The 18,652-nt window shown below is 55.8% G+C and overlaps 1 protein-coding gene across 1 annotated transcript in view; it reads left to right on the forward strand.

Moving 5' to 3' along the window:
* ITGA3 (integrin subunit alpha 3) overlaps positions 1 to 18,652 on the forward strand; it is a 45,536-nt gene that overhangs the window by 8,992 nt on the left and 17,892 nt on the right. The window contains exons 2-9 of the mRNA XM_006276682.4: positions 11,276 to 11,403; positions 11,981 to 12,069; positions 14,785 to 15,034; positions 15,389 to 15,472; positions 16,494 to 16,701; positions 17,031 to 17,224; positions 17,747 to 17,835; positions 18,252 to 18,388. Coding sequence (XP_006276744.1) covers positions 11,276 to 11,403; positions 11,981 to 12,069; positions 14,785 to 15,034; positions 15,389 to 15,472; positions 16,494 to 16,701; positions 17,031 to 17,224; positions 17,747 to 17,835; positions 18,252 to 18,388 — 1,179 coding nt within the window. The remainder of the gene's footprint in view (positions 1 to 11,275; positions 11,404 to 11,980; positions 12,070 to 14,784; positions 15,035 to 15,388; positions 15,473 to 16,493; positions 16,702 to 17,030; positions 17,225 to 17,746; positions 17,836 to 18,251; positions 18,389 to 18,652) is intronic.

Below are 18,652 nucleotides of genomic sequence, written 5' to 3' on the forward strand. Positions count from 1 at the left end.
GGAGCCCTGACTTGTTTATAGCCTTCAGGCAGCATCGATTGGAAAGGTCCTGCGTGGAGCTTTCTGCCCCATGAGGCAGGAGGAGTCTGGCAGAGATGGCAGAGTGGAGACCTTCTCACAGTTGCGGGGCCTGGAGGCTGAGTAAGAGAGGAAAGGGGAAATCAAAGAGCTGGGGTCAGCTGTAGGGGTAGCACAGCCCTTGGATACGGTGGGAATGAGGGCAGGCTTTAAGGGGACAAGAAAGCAGAGAGTCTATGTAGTCTCAGCTGAGCAGCCATGTGGTTCTGCTGTGCCCGTACCATCAGGGCTTGTATTTGCACAGGACAAGGCCCTAATCCTAACCGGGTGCTGGGCCTAAGCCAAACCCTGGTCTCCGAGTCCCTCCTCCCTCCCAACCAGAATCCTGGGGAAGGTTTGGATCCAAGCTGCCTCGGGGCGCATCTGTGTTGGGCCTCTTAGTTCCCAGTCCCCCCCCCCCGAGCCCCAAGCTGTGCTTCTTTTCTGGGCTCAGTTTGGTATTCCCTGTAATTGCCACTGTATTGCTTGGGGGACTGAGTATCTAGCAGGTGATGGATGAGCTGCTGGTCTGATGCTGCCTGATGGCTCTGGAGCAGCTGTTGTGGGGGAGCCCTGGTTCTCCAGCCTGCCCCGAGGGGGTTCCTGGTTGCATCTCTGCCGGAGGGGTTTCTTTGTGCTTAGTCCTCTCTGGAGTTGCAATCTGTCCTGTCCTGGGAGCTCAAAGGGCAGATTTGATGACCAGACACTGGAGATAAAGAGGGCTTGGTGTGGGGGGTGGGGCTGCTTCTCACCTGTGTTTGTGTCCTGTGCAAACAGGGGGGCCCTGGAGACAGGCTGTCAGGTCTGCACCAGGCCCAGGCCTTGGCTGTCGGGGGCAAAGTCTAGGCCAGGTGGAAACCTGTTTGAACAGGGGCTGAGATTGCCCTGAGTGAGTGAGGAGCAGGACTCTCGGGTCATTTATAAGAAGTTCTCATGCCTGCTGGCAGGGGATGGACGGATGCATGGACCATTTGCACCAGTGTGTGTGGTCATGCTTCTGACAGCATGTCTGTATAGAGCTGCTCAGATTAAACCTGGCAAGAATCATATCAAGTGGGCAGAGTCCTGTCACCACCCTCATCCCCAAGGCTGGAGCTCTGCCTGGGAGAATGCTGGGCTGGCTCTCCAGCAACACTGGAGATCAGGAGGGACTGAGGCAGCAGGGGTGTTTCTTGTGCCTGGATCAGTCTCAGCTGCAGCTCCCAGCTGGGCCACCTGCTGCACGCCCCACCTCCCAACCTGTGTGGATACAGTGCTGGCCAGCAGTGTTGGGCAGCATCGCTGCGTGTTGTGGAAACAAGCTGCCATATCGCAGCCCAGACCTGGCTGCATTGTGGGGTGGAATTCCTGTTGGTAAAGGACCTTGGCAAGAAGGTGCTGGGGAAGTGTGAGGTGTTCACATTGATGAGGATGGCAGTGTCCTGTGGGTGCACACCACACATTCAGTAGAGACTCTGGTTGGCAACATCCCTGTCCATCCCTCCCCACCTTGGCTCCTCTGATGCCCATGTGCTCCCAGCTGGTTTGGTGCTCCAGACACCGGCAGCTATGCAGGGCTGCTTCATAACTGGGAGCTATGGATGCTGCTAAGTTTGATCCATGCCCTGACCTGTCGGCAGGACACGCAAGGGCAGCCCAGCACCAGAGTCAGGGGGAGGGAGAGAATTCCAGGGGCCGGGGCTAGGTGGTTGGTGGGAACATCTGAAGCAATATCCCTTCCTCTCCCTTTCCCCAACCCTTGTACGCTTCCCCCAGCCTGTGCTGCAAGGGAGTCACTGCTGTACCAGCCAATGCCTGGGGCAGGCAGGTCAGGAGCATCTGGATTTAGGGGGCAGGCAGCCTCCTGACTTCTTGCAGCAAAGTCCTGTCCTTTTCAGACTATGACTCCCTGCTCTGGCAGGCTCTACAGCATTTACATGCTTCAAAGAGACTCCTCTGCTAGGGAGAATCACCCCCTTCCCCCGGCCATGGGGATCTTGGCCATGCATCTGGAGGTGGCAAAGCTACTATATCCATCCACTGTGATTTAGCAACCTCCCCTACACCCTATGTGCTGGGGGGGCTCCCTGGCCTCTCACACCCAGCTGTGCAAGCAGCTTGTAGGGGAATGCAGGTGGGGTTGTAGGGAGCTGGGAGCCAAAGGTGAGGCAGCTTGAACAAACTCCCTGCCCCCCCCCATCTCCTAGTCCTCCAGAAACATTGGATTCCAGACCAGACTCCTTGACCAATCCTTTTCAGAGCCAGGGATAGAACTTGGGTGTTCTGGGACCTGGGTCTCACGACTCTAGCCACTGCTGCCCGCCTTCCCAGAATCAGGGGTAGGACTCCGGATGTCCTCCTTCTTGGCCTCCTGTGCATTATTGAGGAAGAGAGCACAGGTGTCCTAGCCTTAATCCCCACCACTCCAGCCATTAATCCTGGTTCTATAAAGGAAACTGAGAATAGAACCCAGGTGTTCAGGCCTCAGTTCCAATTGCTTTACCTCTCTGGGACAAAATGCAGGTGTCTTCCATCAGTCCCCTGCCTAGAATGGCCCAAACCCAATCCCTAGGTCTGAACTTTGCAGACCCCAGCTCTGTCCTCAGCCCCTGGCCTCTGCTCTGTATGAGGTAGTACATTGTCTGCAGGGTAGGCTCCATCTCTGGCCTGGGGCTTGGGGTGGCTGCAGGTGGCCTCGCTGAAAGAATGGCTGGCTTTGGGACAGCAAGAAGCCCTCCTGGAAGCATTCAGCTGGGAGAGGAGCTTTCCTTCCTGACAGTTTCCTGGTGTTGGGGGCAGCTGCTTATGCTGGGGGAGGAGAGAGTGCCTAGGTCTAGGACTCTCACCCCTCATCCTGGTCTCCAAGCACCTCGGCTGATGCATCCTCCAAATGCCTCAGGGGGGCAGGGCAGCTGTCTGTGCCCTCCCTGGTCCTTCCTAAGAGGAACCTGGTGGCTTGCTGCCATTGGTTCAGTACCATGAAGGGCTTGGGGCTCAGTGATGGCCTAGGGTGGCACAAGAAGGCTGTGGCAGAGTGGGTGGGGGAAGCTGGGGGTCCCCAGCCACTGCCCTAGCTTTTGTCAGTCTTGCTGTTAGTGGACATTTGAGGCCTTACTCCAGCAGCCACCCAGCTCACCCCATGCCCTGCTGTGGCCCTGCTTTGTGTGGTTATTCTGTGGCTCAGGCGGAAGAGATTCTGCTCTATCTCTACCACCAGGCGTGTGCCCACACATTCCTGTGGTGCTGGCGCCCATCCTCTCTGATGTCACCCTTCCGCTGCCTCATCCCCACGGTATCTCCTGCTGAAAAATTCCCCATTGGCAGCTTCTGGGGAGCTTGGGGGCTGGGGTGGGACCCTGGTTTACACGGTTTCTATTCTACCAAGGGATCCCTAGCAGGGAGAGCCAGGAATTGGGACCCCCTGAGTCCTGCTTCTGGTTCTGACAGGGGGACAGACCTGGTGCTTGAAGTCAGATGCCCAGACTCCTGGGCTCTATTCTGCCACTCACTTGCAGTGCAACCTTGTGAGGAGCCCCTTCTCCTCCCTGCCCTCAGCTTCCTCTTTGGTAACTTGGGACAGAAGTGGCCTTGGTTCCCCCCAGGAGAGGCTGTCAGGGGAGAGGCAGAAGCCTGAATTCCTGAACACTGGCAAAAAGCTGTGGGGATTGGCAGCTGGAAGCAGAATGAACTCCCCTCTCCAGTCTGTGCACCACCCTGGAGCCTGGTGTCTCCCCTCAACAGCCTGCTCTGGCTGTGGGGTAGGGGTGGCATGGGGTGGGGAGGGCCTCTTTTTCCCAAGGGCACAGGCTGCTATGGTAATACTTGAGGCTGGCGGGCATGAGCCCAGCTCCTTTGTGTGTGTCAAGGGCTTGGCCTGGCTCCAGAGCTGTATTTGAACAGCTCACTCTTGGCTTAGCTGGCACGGCATTGCCTTTTCACCCGTGCTTTGCAGTCTCCCCAGCTCCAGTGGAAAGATGCCCTGGGGGCTGCTTTTTTTTTTTTCCCCCCTTCTTTCCCTCCGCCTCTCCCTGCTCTGCAGGCACCTGCCCCATTGCAGGCTGGGGTCTGCAAGCCAATTTCCACCCTCTTCCTCTCCCCTACTTTTGGGGGGTATCCCCCCACCCAGGATCTGAGGAACTTGTGAACAGGGAGGAAGAGGGGATGGGGTTATGCCTCTGGGGCCTGGAAAACTGTGTGGGCTCCCAGGGCTGGCACGCTAGCGCTGGCCCTGGTATTTCTTATAGATTCATAGATTCATAGATGTTAGGGTCGGAAGGGACCTCAATAGATCATCGAGTCTGACCCCCTGCATAAGCAGGAAAGAGTGCTGGGTCTAGATGACCCCAGCTAGATACTCATCTAACCTCCTCTTGAAGACCCCCAGGGTAGGGGAGAGCACCACCTCCCTTGGGAGCCCGTTCCAGACCTTGGCCACTCGAACTGTGAAGAAGTTCTTCCTAATGTCCAATCTAAATCTGCTCTCTGCTAGCTTGTGGCCATTGTTTCTTGTGACCCCCAGGGGCGCCTTGGTGAATAAATACTCACCAATTCCCTTCTGTGCCCCCGTGATGAACTTATAGGCAGCTACAAGGTCGCCTCTCATGCTTCTCTTGTGGAGGCTGAAAAGGTCCAGTTTCTCTAGTCTCTCCTCATAGGGCTTGGTCTGTAGGCCCTTAACCATACGAGTGGCCCTTCTCTGGACCCTCTCCAGGTTATCCGCATCCCTCTTGAATTGTGGCACCCAGAACTGCATGCAGTACTCCAACTGCGGTCTGACCAGCGCCCGATAGAGGGGAAGTATCACCTCTTTAGACCTATTTGTCATGCATCTGCTGATGCACGATAAAGTGCCATTGGCTTTTCTGATGGCTTCGTCACACTGCCGACTCATGTTCATCTTGGAGTCCACTAGGACTCCAAGATCCCTTTCCACTTCCGTGCCACCCAGCAGGTCATTTCCTAGGCTGTAGGTGTGCTGGACATTTTTCCTCCCTAAACTGTAACACTAAACCCTATAACACTACCCATTTATTATTGTAGTTTTGAAATCTTGCTCTTCAGATCACACCTGTTTGATGCAAAGAGAAGTGTAGGGCTGTAGCTGGCAGGCCCATGGGAGAACACGACTTTTAAATTAATAGTTTGAGAGAGGTCATATTGTCATAAAAGCTCAGTATTCAGCATTGCTTCTTCTAACTCCTACAGCCAGTTTTCTTAAGGATTTGGTCTTGCCCTCTCTGATCCAGGCCGCTTCCTTGGCAAGGAAGGAGCTGGCACTACCCTAGGCCTAGGGCTGTGTGTGCGGGGGCTGAGGCAGGAGGGGCTGGGGCAGGCACTGCCTTGGGGACTTGCGTGCTGGGGCAGCAGAAACAGGAGAGCCTGGCGCTGCCTGGAGGCTACACATTCCTGACCCAGATTTGCGCTTTGAGTCAGCGTGCTGGGGATCGGCCTCTCCCCGCCTGCCCTCCCCCCCCCTGCATGCTCAGAGAGCTGCATTGTTCTGCCCCTGCCCCTCCCTGGGTAGAGCGAATGCCTTGGCTTCCACTTCCAAGGCTGCCCCATCCTCTGTTATAGGGCAGGCAGGTATGGCCCAGGGCTGCTGGAGGAGCCTGGTGCACACCCGCTGTGGCACTCGGAGCAGAGGCAGGGGGCACCTGGGGTCTGTCTTGGATACCGTGGCACTCTGCTGGTTTGCTGGGTGCCCTGCCTTGGGTGTTGCTGAGGGAGGGAAGAAACCTCCCTTGGAAGAACGTGCTCCCTAGAAAGGGCTCCCTGGGTGCAGACCCAGAGGGGGAAGAGCACCTGGGCCACATGCCTGTGCCCACTGGAATGTGCCCCCAGCCTCTTTTCTGAGCTCACTGCCCCAGGAGCTGCTCATTCCTGCTGCACTGGTCTTGCACAGGCTTTCCCATGAGGAACAGGCTACAGCCCCACTAGACTCTTGTGGCCAAGAGCTGTCAGGCTGGCACAGGCTGCATGGGCACTGAGGCTCCCGTTGCCTTGTTCCCTGTGGGAAAAGCCACTTCCCCTTCCCTGCCCAGTAGCTGCCTGGGCTTCCACTCTTGGCATCTGCTTCAGGGATCGCGTTGTGTTTGCAGGCTGCTCTGCCTCCTGACCTGGCACCTGCCACTCTCACACTGACTTGTTCTGTTCCCATGTCTGCTGCAGGTATCTAGTGTCTTTGCGCCCACCTGGGAGTTCAGGCGCCTGGGCAGGTGGCAGCAGGTGCAGCAGCCAGCACTGTGGGATGGTGTGCCCTACCTCATCCTGGATTGGGCTGCAGAAGTGAAGTGAAACACGGGATGTTTAACTCTTTGTGGCTCAGCCCTGCCTGCCTGCATGTGTTACCCATAAGCAGATTGCAAGCAGTGGGACAGATGCTGTCACTTCGTGCTGTCTCCAGGGGTAGGGAAGGAGGCTGGCACCAGGGCTGCGATGCTGAAGTCCTCTCTAGAGCACAGGGGCTTTCCCACTGCTGTCTGCTCATAGGGTCTGGATTCCGGGTGTGAGACAAGAGCCCTGCCTCTGAGTCAGTTTTCTAGGACCTATCTCAGCTTGGCTGGATCCTGGATGTCACCTTCATCAGGGCTGAGTGGCCCAGGTCTGGCCTGAATCCCTCCCCTGGGACAGTGCTCTCTGTTTCCAGGTGGTGGAGACTTCACTGCACCAGCTTCCTTGCGCATCCCCTTCCTCATTAACTCATAGAAAATTAGGGCTGGAAGGGACCTTGGGCAATCTAGTCCAACCCCCTGTTCCAAGCAGGACCATCTCCAGGTATTTCATCCCAGGCAAGCCTTTGTCTGCCTGGGTCTTTTAAACCTCCAAGGATGGAGGTTCCACCGCCTCTTTGGGTAACCTGTTCAAGTGTTTCACCACCTTCCTGGTGATCTAATCTAAACCTCCCTTGCTGCAACTTGAGACCGTTGCTCCTTGTTCTGTCATCTGCCACCCCTGAGAACAGTTCAGCTCCATCCTCCTTGGACCCACCCTTCAGGGACTTGAAGGCTTTATTAAATCCCCCCTCAATCTTTTCTCCAGACTAAACAAGTCCAATTCCCACAGTCTCTCATTAGTCCTGTTTCCCAGCCCTCTAACCATTTTCATTGCCGTCCTCTGGGCTCGCTCCAATTTGTCCATATCCTTTCTGTGGTAAGGGTCCAACACTGGACACAGGACTCCAGCACCTTTCATAGTGCAGCAGAATGCTATCCACTGCTTTAAGTATTGCAATGAAGTGCTCAGATTGGGGAAAAAATTAGGAGAATCTCTCTGAGCCTGGGCCCAAGTGCATCTTGGAACAAATACATTATGGATTAAGGCCACTGACTCTACTCTCCCATCCTCCTCAGTTCCACCTGCTCTCTTCCTTACATGGCTCTGTCTTGCTCCTCAGAGAAGCCTGCGTGCCCCCCCCCTCCCCCCTCGACCTTGCTCCTTGTGCCAAGGCCCTTCCGCAGGAAGCCCTGGCACAGGGAAACTTACTCAACCCTGGCATCCTGTGTGTGTAAAGCTGGAAGTGGAGTGACCTGTCAGAAAAGCATTTTTCCCACCCTGAGCCGTGGGCATCTGAGTCACTCTGCCCTGCTGTCTGCAGCCCCGGGCCTAATGATGGACTTGCCTGGACTCCTACAGGAAGGGAAACGCCACATGGCCGGGGTGGGGGGTCATCTGCAAGGGCTGAGGCAGCTAGTGCTGACTTGGTGCTGCACTCCCACGTGCCTGCTGCTCCAGAGGTGATGCCAGCCTCCTGCTGGGCAGGCTTTTCACTGGTAGCTTTGCTGCCTCAGCCTGGTTTCAGTTCCATGCTGGCCTCTATCCCAGCCTGCTCCTCTGCAGTGCCTGCCATCCCGGGGCCTCTCCGTCCCAGCCTCTCTTCCTCCCCCAGCAGCAGCTATGCCGAACTATTGCTCATTAACCTTTTCCTTTGGCTGGGACATAGACCTTGCCTGCTCGCTGCTGGACACAACACAGCTGTGCTGCCAGGGGAGATGCAACCAGGCAAGCCAGCACAGGATTGCTTGCAGGGGGTCTGCTTGTTCCACCCCAATCCAGATGCACTTGCAGGGAGATGGGTTAGCCTGTGCGTGTGTGCTGGGCCATGCCTTTCATGTTGTTCCATTTACACACGTATATGCATGCTCAGCCTGGTTGCTTTGTGCTACGTGCCTACGGAACAGCTGATTTTTCCCTGTCCCACTCCCACCTCACGTTGACCCCATCACCTCCCAAGACCTGGCCCGTAACACATTGCTGGTGTTCTAAAGAGGCCTGAGCATGGGTAAACTGAATGGTTACAGCTTCATGAGGAATTTCATACTCCTTGGAGTATGAAATGTTTACTCTGCCCTGGAGGCTAGATTTGGACAGAGAGGAAGGATGGCACAGTGGCAGAGCACTAACTTAGAACAAGAAAGTCCTGGGTTCCTGGCCTTGTTCTGCCACAGCCTTACTTTGTGACCATGGGCAAATCACTTAACTTTTCTGTGCCTTGCTTTCCCTTCTATGCAATGAGGAAAGAGCACTGCCTCACCTTGCAGTAGGGCTTGTAAGAGTAAGTACACTGAAGAGTATGAGAGAAGCTAATGATGGCAGCTGTATGAGGGCATTAGAGTGTTTTTGATCCCTCCATGCTTTTCTCCATGTGGTGTGGCTGGAGAATCCCTGTGTGCACAGAGGGGCAGGAGTGACAAGACTTGACTTGTCTCTATCCTGCTGCCCACCCTCTCTTGTTCATAAGATCCCAACTGTTTACAACACAGAATTGTACCTAGGGGTTTAAGTGTGATCATATTCCACCCTCCTTGGGTCCCTAAAAAGCCATTAACTCTGTGCAACCTGCTGTCATTTAGCCTTAAAACTAAGTCTCAGAAACACACCAAGGAGGACCTACCCATCTTCTGTGTTTGCAGTTTTTCAGGGACTTGTGCAAGGGGGACAGAATCTCACTTCTTTGGTGAGTAAATCCCTCTAGGATCTCACCCAAAATGTTTGCCCTGGTTCAGGGAGTTGCTGTCAATGTACTGGCTCTGGACTGACTAGGTCACCTGCTCAAGAGCTGCCTACTGCCAAGGGCCTGTTGAGCTGGGCTGACCTTGGGTGTATCACTTAATCTCTGTGCATCTCTCTTTCTCCGCTTGCGCCCTGCAGCTAGGAATCTTTCAGGGGAGCTATGAGCCGATCCAGTTGGGAAGGTACTTGGATCCTGCAGTCCAGGGGCTGCATAGCTGGGGAGACAGCTATGTGAGTTGGACCCAACGTGAGATTCTACAACAACCAAAGCACCTTGGGCTTTTCTCTGAGGCTTTTTAATCCAGGCTTGCTCCTCCTCCCCATGCCAGAGGAATGCTACCAGGCCCTCTCGAGCTATAGAAGGCGCCCACTGACACACGAGGAATGTAAATAAAGCATTGAGTCGGGCTGTGAATTTCGTCAGGGTCTGATCTCTCTCCACCCTGCGTCTTTGGGCAGGGATCAATTACTGGAGGTAAAATTCTACTCCAGGAACAGGACCTCGTAAAACCAGGATCAACTGATTGACTCCGGTGCCAGCTTCATGTGTGCTAGGGCCTCAAGGAACATTCCCCAGTGGGCCTTCAAGGCATGTGGCAGTCTAAATCGGGATGAGGTCAATGTAGGGGGAAGATCTTCTGTGGTGTCCCTGGGGGCCTGTGCAGTCTTCTGAAGCCCCTGGCACTGTCTGGACTGGAGTCTTGGCTGTCTAGGCGATATGCAACTAAGTTGCACTTGGGCACCTAATAGTGAAACAAGATTCGGGCCTCGGAGATGGGGTGATGGATGGGATGAACCATGGGTCTGATCCCATCCCCCTGGCCCTGTGTTCCCATTCTGAGACCTCAGTGCAGGAATAGGCCCAGTGGGGAACAGGCATGTAGGTCTGCCAGCCTGTGGCTGCCCCAGGTGGCTTCATGGAGAGTGGTGCCCTTTGGCTCCTGTGGTATGTACAGCCCTTGGAGAGGGACTTGCTGTCATGCACAGCAGAGGGGAAAATGACCTGCCTGGGAGCGAGAACTCAGCTGGGCCCCAACTTTGCCTGCTTCCCTCCCTGAAGCTGTGTCCCTCTGAACAGCCTGTCCATGCATGTGGCAGGGGTGGGGCAGGAGGTCCTTTCTGCAGTGCTCACCCCTAGTAGTGCTCCAGGGTGGGACCATGAGTGCCTTGGAGTGTGAGCTGCTAAGAAACCAGTGTACTAACCTATTTCTGAAGGTGCCATGAGCAATGGTGGCCTGGAGGGGGTCATGTCCTCTGGGGGCTAAGACAGACATGCTCTGAGGTGCAGCGGGGCTGCCCCTGGCCCCACCTCCAAGCAGTGACTGCCCAGGCCAGCAACTGGGACACGTGAGGAGGGAGAAATTGGTGTATCTTTGACCCCCCCCCATCCCACACACATGCACACAAATAATATTTAGCCATGGCAACAGAGCTTCCTGCTGATGTTTCAACAGAAATAGGGACTGAGCAAAAATAAACACATGGGTTTGGAGGGTTGCTGTATTCCCTGCCCTCGGTGATGGGCAGTCCTACATATACCAGGGTGCTGGGGCAGGAGGACAAATCTTAGGTGACAGGCAGCCTGACTGACAATCAAGGAACAAGCCCTCAATGGCAGGAAGCCAGACTGACATTCAGGCAATGGTCTGATAGGAATGAATTGTTATCTGTAGCTCAGCTGCCCCCAGGGAATTGGTAACAGGGATCAGACTGGGGTTCTTAGCCTACGCCAGCCCCTGGGGCCCCTGCTCCAACGAGCTGTGTGTGGAGCTGAGTGTAAATGCCCAGTCACCACGGAAAAGCCCTGTGGGAGTGCTCATGGATCCCTTCATGGTCTGGGCACAGCAAATGCTCAACATTGCAATAATCAACTCCCCCATCAGTGGGCAGCTGAGTTTGCTCCAGGGCTGCCTGTAGCCAGGTGTTTGCATAGCATGCTGTTGATGTTTATAGTGACCATTGCCTTCTGCCTTCCTGAATCCCCCTGTACACTCAGGGTCCTAATCTGTTGGACTGGGGCAGTTGTTGCTGTGCACTGTGAAGCAACAGCTATGTTCCACACCAGAGGTGGCTGCATTTTGGCAATGAGCAAAATGATCCCTTTTCTGCCTGGGGAGCTTGCAGAGATGTTTGCAAAGCTCTTGGAGAGCCTGGGGTGGAAAGTATGACGAGTAGTGCTGGCCATAAGGACAGAAGCCCTGGGACCCTGACTCCTTTGTGTCTTCCCCAGGCTGCTAGCTGGAGCCCCCCAGGATGTAACTGCTGTGGAGGGGAATGCCACACGGACAGGCGCCATGTACTTCTGCCCACTGAGTGCCTCCAAGACTGACTGCGAGCGGGTGGACATAGAAGAAAAGAGTATGTGAGCACACCCCTCCCCTCAATACTGGACAGGTCTCTGCTTCCTCAGACTCTATCTTGGGCAGCCTGGAAGCTTGGGGGTTAAATCCCCTCCCTCCCTCCGCCAGCTTGGGTGGTGCTGTCTCTACTGGTGCTGCAGTATTTACCCTGTGCTGGAGGTGCAGGAAGGGGCCTGTTAACCATTTAAGAGATGAATCCATACTGGGTGAGGGGTGAGCTAGGCTTCCAAAGGGAATGGGAGGGAGCAGCCTTCACTGCAGCAGTGTCCCTTCCTCCATCCCCACTGCACCCTGATGCCTGCCTCATAGAGTGCATGGGGTGAGCACCCCTGCGACTGCTTTGTCCTGAATAGGGCCTCCCAGGGCAACAGGAGAATTCATCCCCTGTAGTTGCTTGATTGTGACATGTACCTGCTGCAGAGGGATGAGGGACTTTGCCCTGTGGGGGGGAGGGGCTATCTGTTGCTTGGGAGGGGGTTGGGGAGGAAATCTGTCCCCTGATAGCATGGGGAGTGCAAATGGGTGGGCTGGGGTCTCTGCTCTCTTGTCAAGTGTCTGTTGCCCTGTGTGTGCAGGTGTGCCACAGAAGAACATCATTGAAGACATGTGGCTGGGGGTGACCATTGCCAGCCAGAGAGAGCAATCCGGGAGGGGGAGAGTGCTGGTGAGTGCAACATGCTGAGGTAGCAGGTGTACATAGAAAAGTAGGTCTCAAGTGTTGTATTGAGAGCCCTGTTCACCATTGTCCACAAGCTAGCATGGCCTTTGCCTTGTTGCAAAGTGGATGGGGAACTAGGGGCAATCGGGTTGTGTTGTTTACACTAGGGTACATACACTTTATTTGCACCTTGCAGGGCAGTGGGGAAATAGACCCATGTCCTGGTGTCACAGCTAGGGAGATAAGCCCACTGTCATGGGCACCCTGGGGGCATTCCCACCTGCCTGTGAAACGAAACACCACCCAGTCACTCGCTCTTTGCACTTTGTGTTTGCCTTGTATAGGTGTAACTGCTGAGATATGGGGCAAGGCAGCACAGGATCCAACCCCAGAGTGTCAGGACTCCTGGGTTCCTGAGTTTAGCTTGCTACACAATCAGTCAAATCACTTACCACAGTTTGCCATTCTCTGAAATGGGGATAACATTCCTGGCAGAACCAGATGGGGTTGTGGGTCATGAGACTAAATTAATCAATGGGTGAGAGTTTATTAGTAAGCAGGCAAGACACTAGAACAGAGCAGAATGCAGTGGCACTGAGACTGAGCCCAAGGTGACTACAAGTCCCAGTGTGCCATGCTCCAGCTTTCCCTGGTTGGCTACCTCCTGGCTCATGGTGGAACATAGTATGCTGGGAGCTATTGGCTTTTTGGGTGAGGGGGTGGTGGTGAAGGCAGACAGGTTCTGCATGGTGGGGGAAGTATCTGGTTGCCTCTTTAAACGGGATGTCATGAAACACAGAGTCTGCTCCTAAATTGCAAAGGCAGCTGGGAAGAAACCAAGGGAGAGAGCAACAGCCGCAGTGCCAGCAGTTCAGTCCGTGGGAAAGGCAGTGAAGCAATCCAGAGCTGGAAGGGAGCATGGCCCTGGGGGAGCTAAGAGGATTTGGCTTAACCACTGCAACTTGGCGGAGGGCATTGGCTGCAGAGCTCTCCCAGGACTCTCTCCCCCAAGCCCGTCACCCATCACCGTGGTACCTGGACAACACAAGAGTCCATGGGCTGCGTCCTCCATCACCCTGTGCCTCGTGCAGTCATTTACACATGTGCAAACAGTTCCCATTTTAGTAATATTTCAATCTGGTGGAAATGGAGGCCTGAGGTGCAGAGCCCAGCAGCCACTTCCTCCTCTGCTCCTCCATGTTCCTGTTGCCTGCTTTGCAGGGGAATGCTGGAGCCACAGAATTTTGCTCTCCTTCCCCCACTTGCCCTGAGCTCTTGCATCGTCCCAGGCCGACTCAGCCAGGCAGAGAGTCTTTTTCCTGACCCAGGCTTCTTTTTTTTAAACACGTTTGCTGCTGAAGGGATGTCCTGTGCCCTATCCCTAGAGGGCCAGGTTTACTACTGGGGTAATTTTGGATCTTTCTCTGAAGTCAGCCCAGAGAGCTGGGATGGGGCCCACTGCAGAGAAGGTGAATTGCGCACAGGAAAGGGCACCTCTCACCTGCTGTTTGGAGTGCATGGGGCGGGTGTGTCTGGGCATCTGGTCTCCAGCCCTTCGACTGAGCTTGCCACTAGTATGTCTGCAACGTCACACCCCTACTGGGCTGCTGAGGGGTATACACACATCAGGACAGCCCTCTCTGGTTGCACACCTCTTTGCTTGGGCATGGTGCCATCATAGGATCATAGAAAAATAGGACTGGTAGGGCCTCCAGAGAGCCATCTGATCCTCACCCTGCTCCAGGCAGGGTCAGCATCATCTAAACCAGGCCAGCCAAGGGTTTGTCCATCCTGCTCTTAAACACTGATGGAGATTCTACAGCTTCTCTTCTCTCATTAGTGGTGGTGAGCAAACAGCAGATAGGTACCTCCAGATTGTCCCCAGGCTTTCAGTGCCGGCCCCTGTGACCTTCTGGCCTCAACCCATTCTGGGTCCCAGACCAGTGAGAGATCACAGGCTCAGGCACTGTGCAAGCCCTCATGATAAATAGGTCTCCATGCTCCAGGGCATGGGGTGATGACTATCTGGGGTCAGGCATGTGGGACCTGGCCTGCCCAAGGGCACAGCATTGCTTTTTCACAAGTTTTACACCCACCTGCTAAGCATCCAAGCAATGGATGCTCAATAAGAGGGTGGTGTTTGGCTTGGAGGCTCTGATCAGAGAGGCAAGAGAAACTGCTGGTCTGAGCCCCTGCAGTCCTGGGGTGGTGGAGGCAATGTAGGCTGTAGGCTTGTGCCAGCGTGGGATGGGGGAGGACACAGAAGGTGGTGGATGCTCTACTCTGATCTGTTAGGATCGGGGTGGGGATCCAGAGAAGGACCTTCGTGTAGTCTAGTGCAGTAGGGACAGGATATCAGGGTTACATGGACTGGTGTTGCTTGGGATACCAGGGCATAGAGACCCCTGCTCAGGCTGGGATGCAGCAGGAGAGGGATTTTAAGAGTGCTGCTGTAGCCAGCAGAGGCAGGAAGGCCGTATTGGGGCATATGGACTGCTGCTGAAGGCAGGTGTAGCAGAAGAGAGGTGCTTGAGGTTACATGAATTGCAGTGCAATGGGAAGGCAATATCGGTGTGCATGGACCATGGCTCAGGGTGGCTGCAGCAGGAGGCAGCAGGCACTGGGCTCAGCGGGGTGACCCTGGTGGGGCAGAGTGCCTGTCTATGGCTGCTCAGTGCCCACGGCCTGCTGAGCACTGACGTGGTGCCCCCTGGCTGCCAGGCCTGCGCTCACCGCTACACCGAGGTGCTTTGGGCAGGCAGCGAGGACCAGCGGCGCATGGTGGGGAAGTGCTACGTGCGAGGCAATGACCTGAAGCTGCAGCTGGGTGACGACTGGCAGACGTACCACAACGAGATGTGCAACTCCAACACTGATGCTGAGGAGACTGGCATGTGCCAGATGGGCACCAGCGGCGGCTTTACCACCAACACCGTCTACTTTGGGGCACCTGGTGCCTACAACTGGCAAGGTCTGTGCCCTGCCCAACCCCCTGCTGGAGTGTAGCCATCCCTAGTGCTCATCTGGTGTTGCTGCAGCTGCCCGAGGGATATTTTGCTGCTGACACCAGCACCCTTGGGAGCCTCCCTGCTGGGTGGGTGGGCTGGATTCAGGGCTGGGGTGTAGGGTGAGTCTGGACCACACAGGCTGGGGGAAGGGAGAAGAGCCTGGGCTCTGGGGCTGTAGAGCGAGCCCTGGCAGGGAGGCTGTTAGCAATGAAATCTTTGTGAGAGATCCCATCCCCTTCCCAATCCCTCTCCCTGTCCCCACTTGGGCAGTGCCCGTCTCTGGCTCCAGCTTGCTGTTTTTTCTTTCCCGGCTGCAGGGACTAACTACATGCTGCAGCGAGAGAGCTGGGAGCTGTCTGACTTCTTGTACCCGAATCACAAGAATGGCAACATCTACATAGGTAATGACAGCTGCTTCACCCGCATCTGGGAGCAACATCCCTCCCTGCTAGCATGATATGGGAGAGTGGGCTGCAGAGAAAGCAGGTACCTGGGCCCTAGAAGGCCTGGGTTCCAATCCCAGCTCTGCCACTTTCCCTGTAGGGCTCCTGGACAAGTCATATGACTGCTCTGTGCCTCAGTTTCCTCTTGGGCTCCTCTCTGCCCTCCCTTCCACATGGTCCTTGCAGCCTGCAGGCTACATATATCTAGGCCTTTCCCTTGCCCCCATGAGTCATGCCTTGGGGTCCAGACTACTGGGATGTCTGAGCCAGGGCTGTGAGCTTTTCTGGCAGGAGCTGAAGGGGATTTCTCAAAAGAATCCACTTCTCCACTCACGCTGGCTCCTCTTCTGGCATGCACTGCTATAGGGCCTAGTAATGCATGAGCTGCTTAAACCCAGGCTGCTTGCCGAGTCTGTGGGGCCTGCACCCTGAGCAGGAAATGTCCTCAGGGGCCCTTCTCTGGGGAGCTGCCCCTGGGCCAGGAGGATTCTGGGAAAGGAGCCTCTCAGTGGGGTATGTAAACGATTAGTTTGTCAGGCTACAGCCCAGTTCAGTTTCTGCATCGCTTAAGCTATATGTGCTAATGCTCCCTTTTGCTATCAGCTTCTGTGGGGAAGACAGAGCTGGCCTGGGTCCAGCCTGCTTGCAGTGACGGGGTCAGGATGAGAAGGGGTCAGCAGAGGTGTTGCTTACAAGTCCTTAGTGGGGGCACCAGGGGTCTGGTCCAAAGCCTATTTTAAGCCCTCCCACCCAGCTTTGGCTCTCAGCCCCACACGTCCTGTGTCTCCATATGGTTCCACATGTGTTTGGGACCAGCTCTGGCAGCCCCATACAAAAGGCCAGGCCCTCATCTGTAGCTTCAAGTAATGTGGCCCCTTGCAAATGCACTTGTGATGCCTCCTGGGAGGGCTCTACAGGTTCTGAGACCTCTTCCCCCCCCCTCCCTACTCCACCCTACGGGGCTTGCTCATGCCTCCAGGCTATACCGTCCAAGTCAGCAGTGCCGTGCTGCACAAGGGAGACCTCACCATCATCTCGGGGGCACCCCGCTACCAACACACCGGTGCTGTGTACCTGATGAATAACCACTTCGGCAGCAACCTGGAAAAGAGCCTCATGCTGGTTGGGGAGCAGGTGGGCTCCTATTTTGGGAGTGCCATCGCCCTAGCCGACCTCGACAACAACGGGTGAGATGCCAAGAGGCCACTGGTGATGGGGAGGCCACCTGGCGGTTGCTCTGTAGAGCATAGCAGGGGGAAGGGAGGGAGGGGACGACAAGACTTTGGGGTTTCCTGAGCTGTGAAGAGTGTTTCTGTGGCTCCCAGCTTTGAGAGGTCTCTAGGTTTGAGGCCTGGTTTTCATACCTTTGTAGACTTTGGGGTCTTCCCAGCTTTCAACCTCCTCTGACTCACTGCATTGTAGGGCATTGTAGCCTCCTCCACCCCCCTAGCTTTCCCATTGGTCCCAGCCCCACGCTCACCCTCCCTGAGCCCAGCTTTGCCTTGTCCCCCCGCAGGTGGCAGGACTTGGTGATCGGTGCCCCATACTACTTCGAGCGGAAGCAGGAGGTGGGGGGCGCTGTCTACGTGTACATGAATGAAGCTGGCAGCTTCCAAAACCAGTCCAGCCAGATCTTGAAAGGCCCCAGTAACTCCGCCTTTGGTTTTGCCGTGGCCAACATCGGGGACATCAACCAGGATGGCTTTGAGGGTGGGTGACGTTTTCTCTTGGGGCTCCTGGGACAGGTATCTGTCACCCAGGGAGCGTGGGAGGCATCTGGGGTGGCATAGGCTCTGGGGAGGCAGGGGGGTGAATAGGGCTTTGGGAAGGCTCAGGGAGGTGTGGAGTAAGGGGCTGCGGGTGGGTGGGGTGGGCTTTGGGAGGTTGGCAGCAAGGTGTGGGGAGCTCTGGTGGTGCCATGGGGTTTAATATGGAGTTTAGGGGATTGGGTGGCATGAGGTGAGACAGGGTTTAGTGGGGTATGGGTGCACAGGGAGCGGCAGGGCTTGTGGAAAGCTCTGGAAGTCATGTGGGCTTGTCATGGGGCTCAGGGGACTGAGGGATTGTGTGGGTGCTGCTTGGCATAGGGCTCAGTGTGGAGCATGAGGGCGTACAGGGCTCAGTGTGGGATGTGGGGACTCTGGGGCACATGGGGTTCAATGGGCAGTACAGGGAGCCAGAAGAGCATTGGTCTCTGGGCCACTTCTGCCTGACCTATTGCCTCTTCCACAGACATTGCTGTTGGGGCCCCCTTCGAGGGCTCGGGCAAGGTCTACATCTACCACAGCACTTCTGGGGGCCTTATGGAGCTGCCCCGGCAGGTAAAGATGTCTTGGGCCAGTTCCCCTGAGTCCTACAGAGGGCACTCTGGAGAGCACGCTCCCTCCTGAGACCCCTGAGAGGAGCAGTGGCACCTCCAGCCCATGGGAGCTGTGGGTGGTTGGGAATGACCTTCCTGCTGCCCCCAGGTGCACACAGACTCTCCTAGGGCACTAGTCTCAGGACAGGTTGACAATCCTCACCCTGAGGGGAGTCTCGAGAGACAAGGGTAGACCTAGATAGAGGGCCAGGGGACAGCTGCTCAGGGAAAGGGAAGGGAGGAGGCAGGAGATGGGGTGGGGGATTATGCATGCATGCAGGCGCTGCCCCAAGCCCAGAATGTAGAGAAGGACAGGCCCTGAGGGCAGTTGCCATAGCACCAGTGGGTGATTTCCTCCCACCCCTCTGCCTCCTGCAGGTGATCAGTGGGGCAGACCTGGGCCCTTTCAAGTTTGAGACCTTTGGGTACTCTCTCAGCGGGGGCATGGATGTGGATGGCAATTCCTACCCGGACCTGCTGGTGGGGAGCTTGTCCGAGAAGATTGTTCTGCTCCGGTAAGGGAGATGGGGCTGGGGGTGACAACAGTGGTGCATACATGGGCAAAGCTGTCCTGACACCATGCTTCCTGCTGAGGGCTGAACATGGCACCTCCAGCACGCCCACCAGTTGTACCCACTGCACAGTAGGAGGCTGGCATCATTGTTGGACTAGGCCACTAGAGGGAGACACTCACACAGGTGATATCCTGCAGTGGCACCTCCCCACCAGCCTGCCCCATACAGAGTACCTTGTGGAGCCAGCTCTCTGTCCCCCATTGA

This window comes from Alligator mississippiensis, chromosome 4, assembly GCF_030867095.1.
Source record: "Alligator mississippiensis isolate rAllMis1 chromosome 4, rAllMis1, whole genome shotgun sequence".
NCBI classification, from domain to species: domain Eukaryota; kingdom Metazoa; phylum Chordata; order Crocodylia; family Alligatoridae; genus Alligator; species Alligator mississippiensis.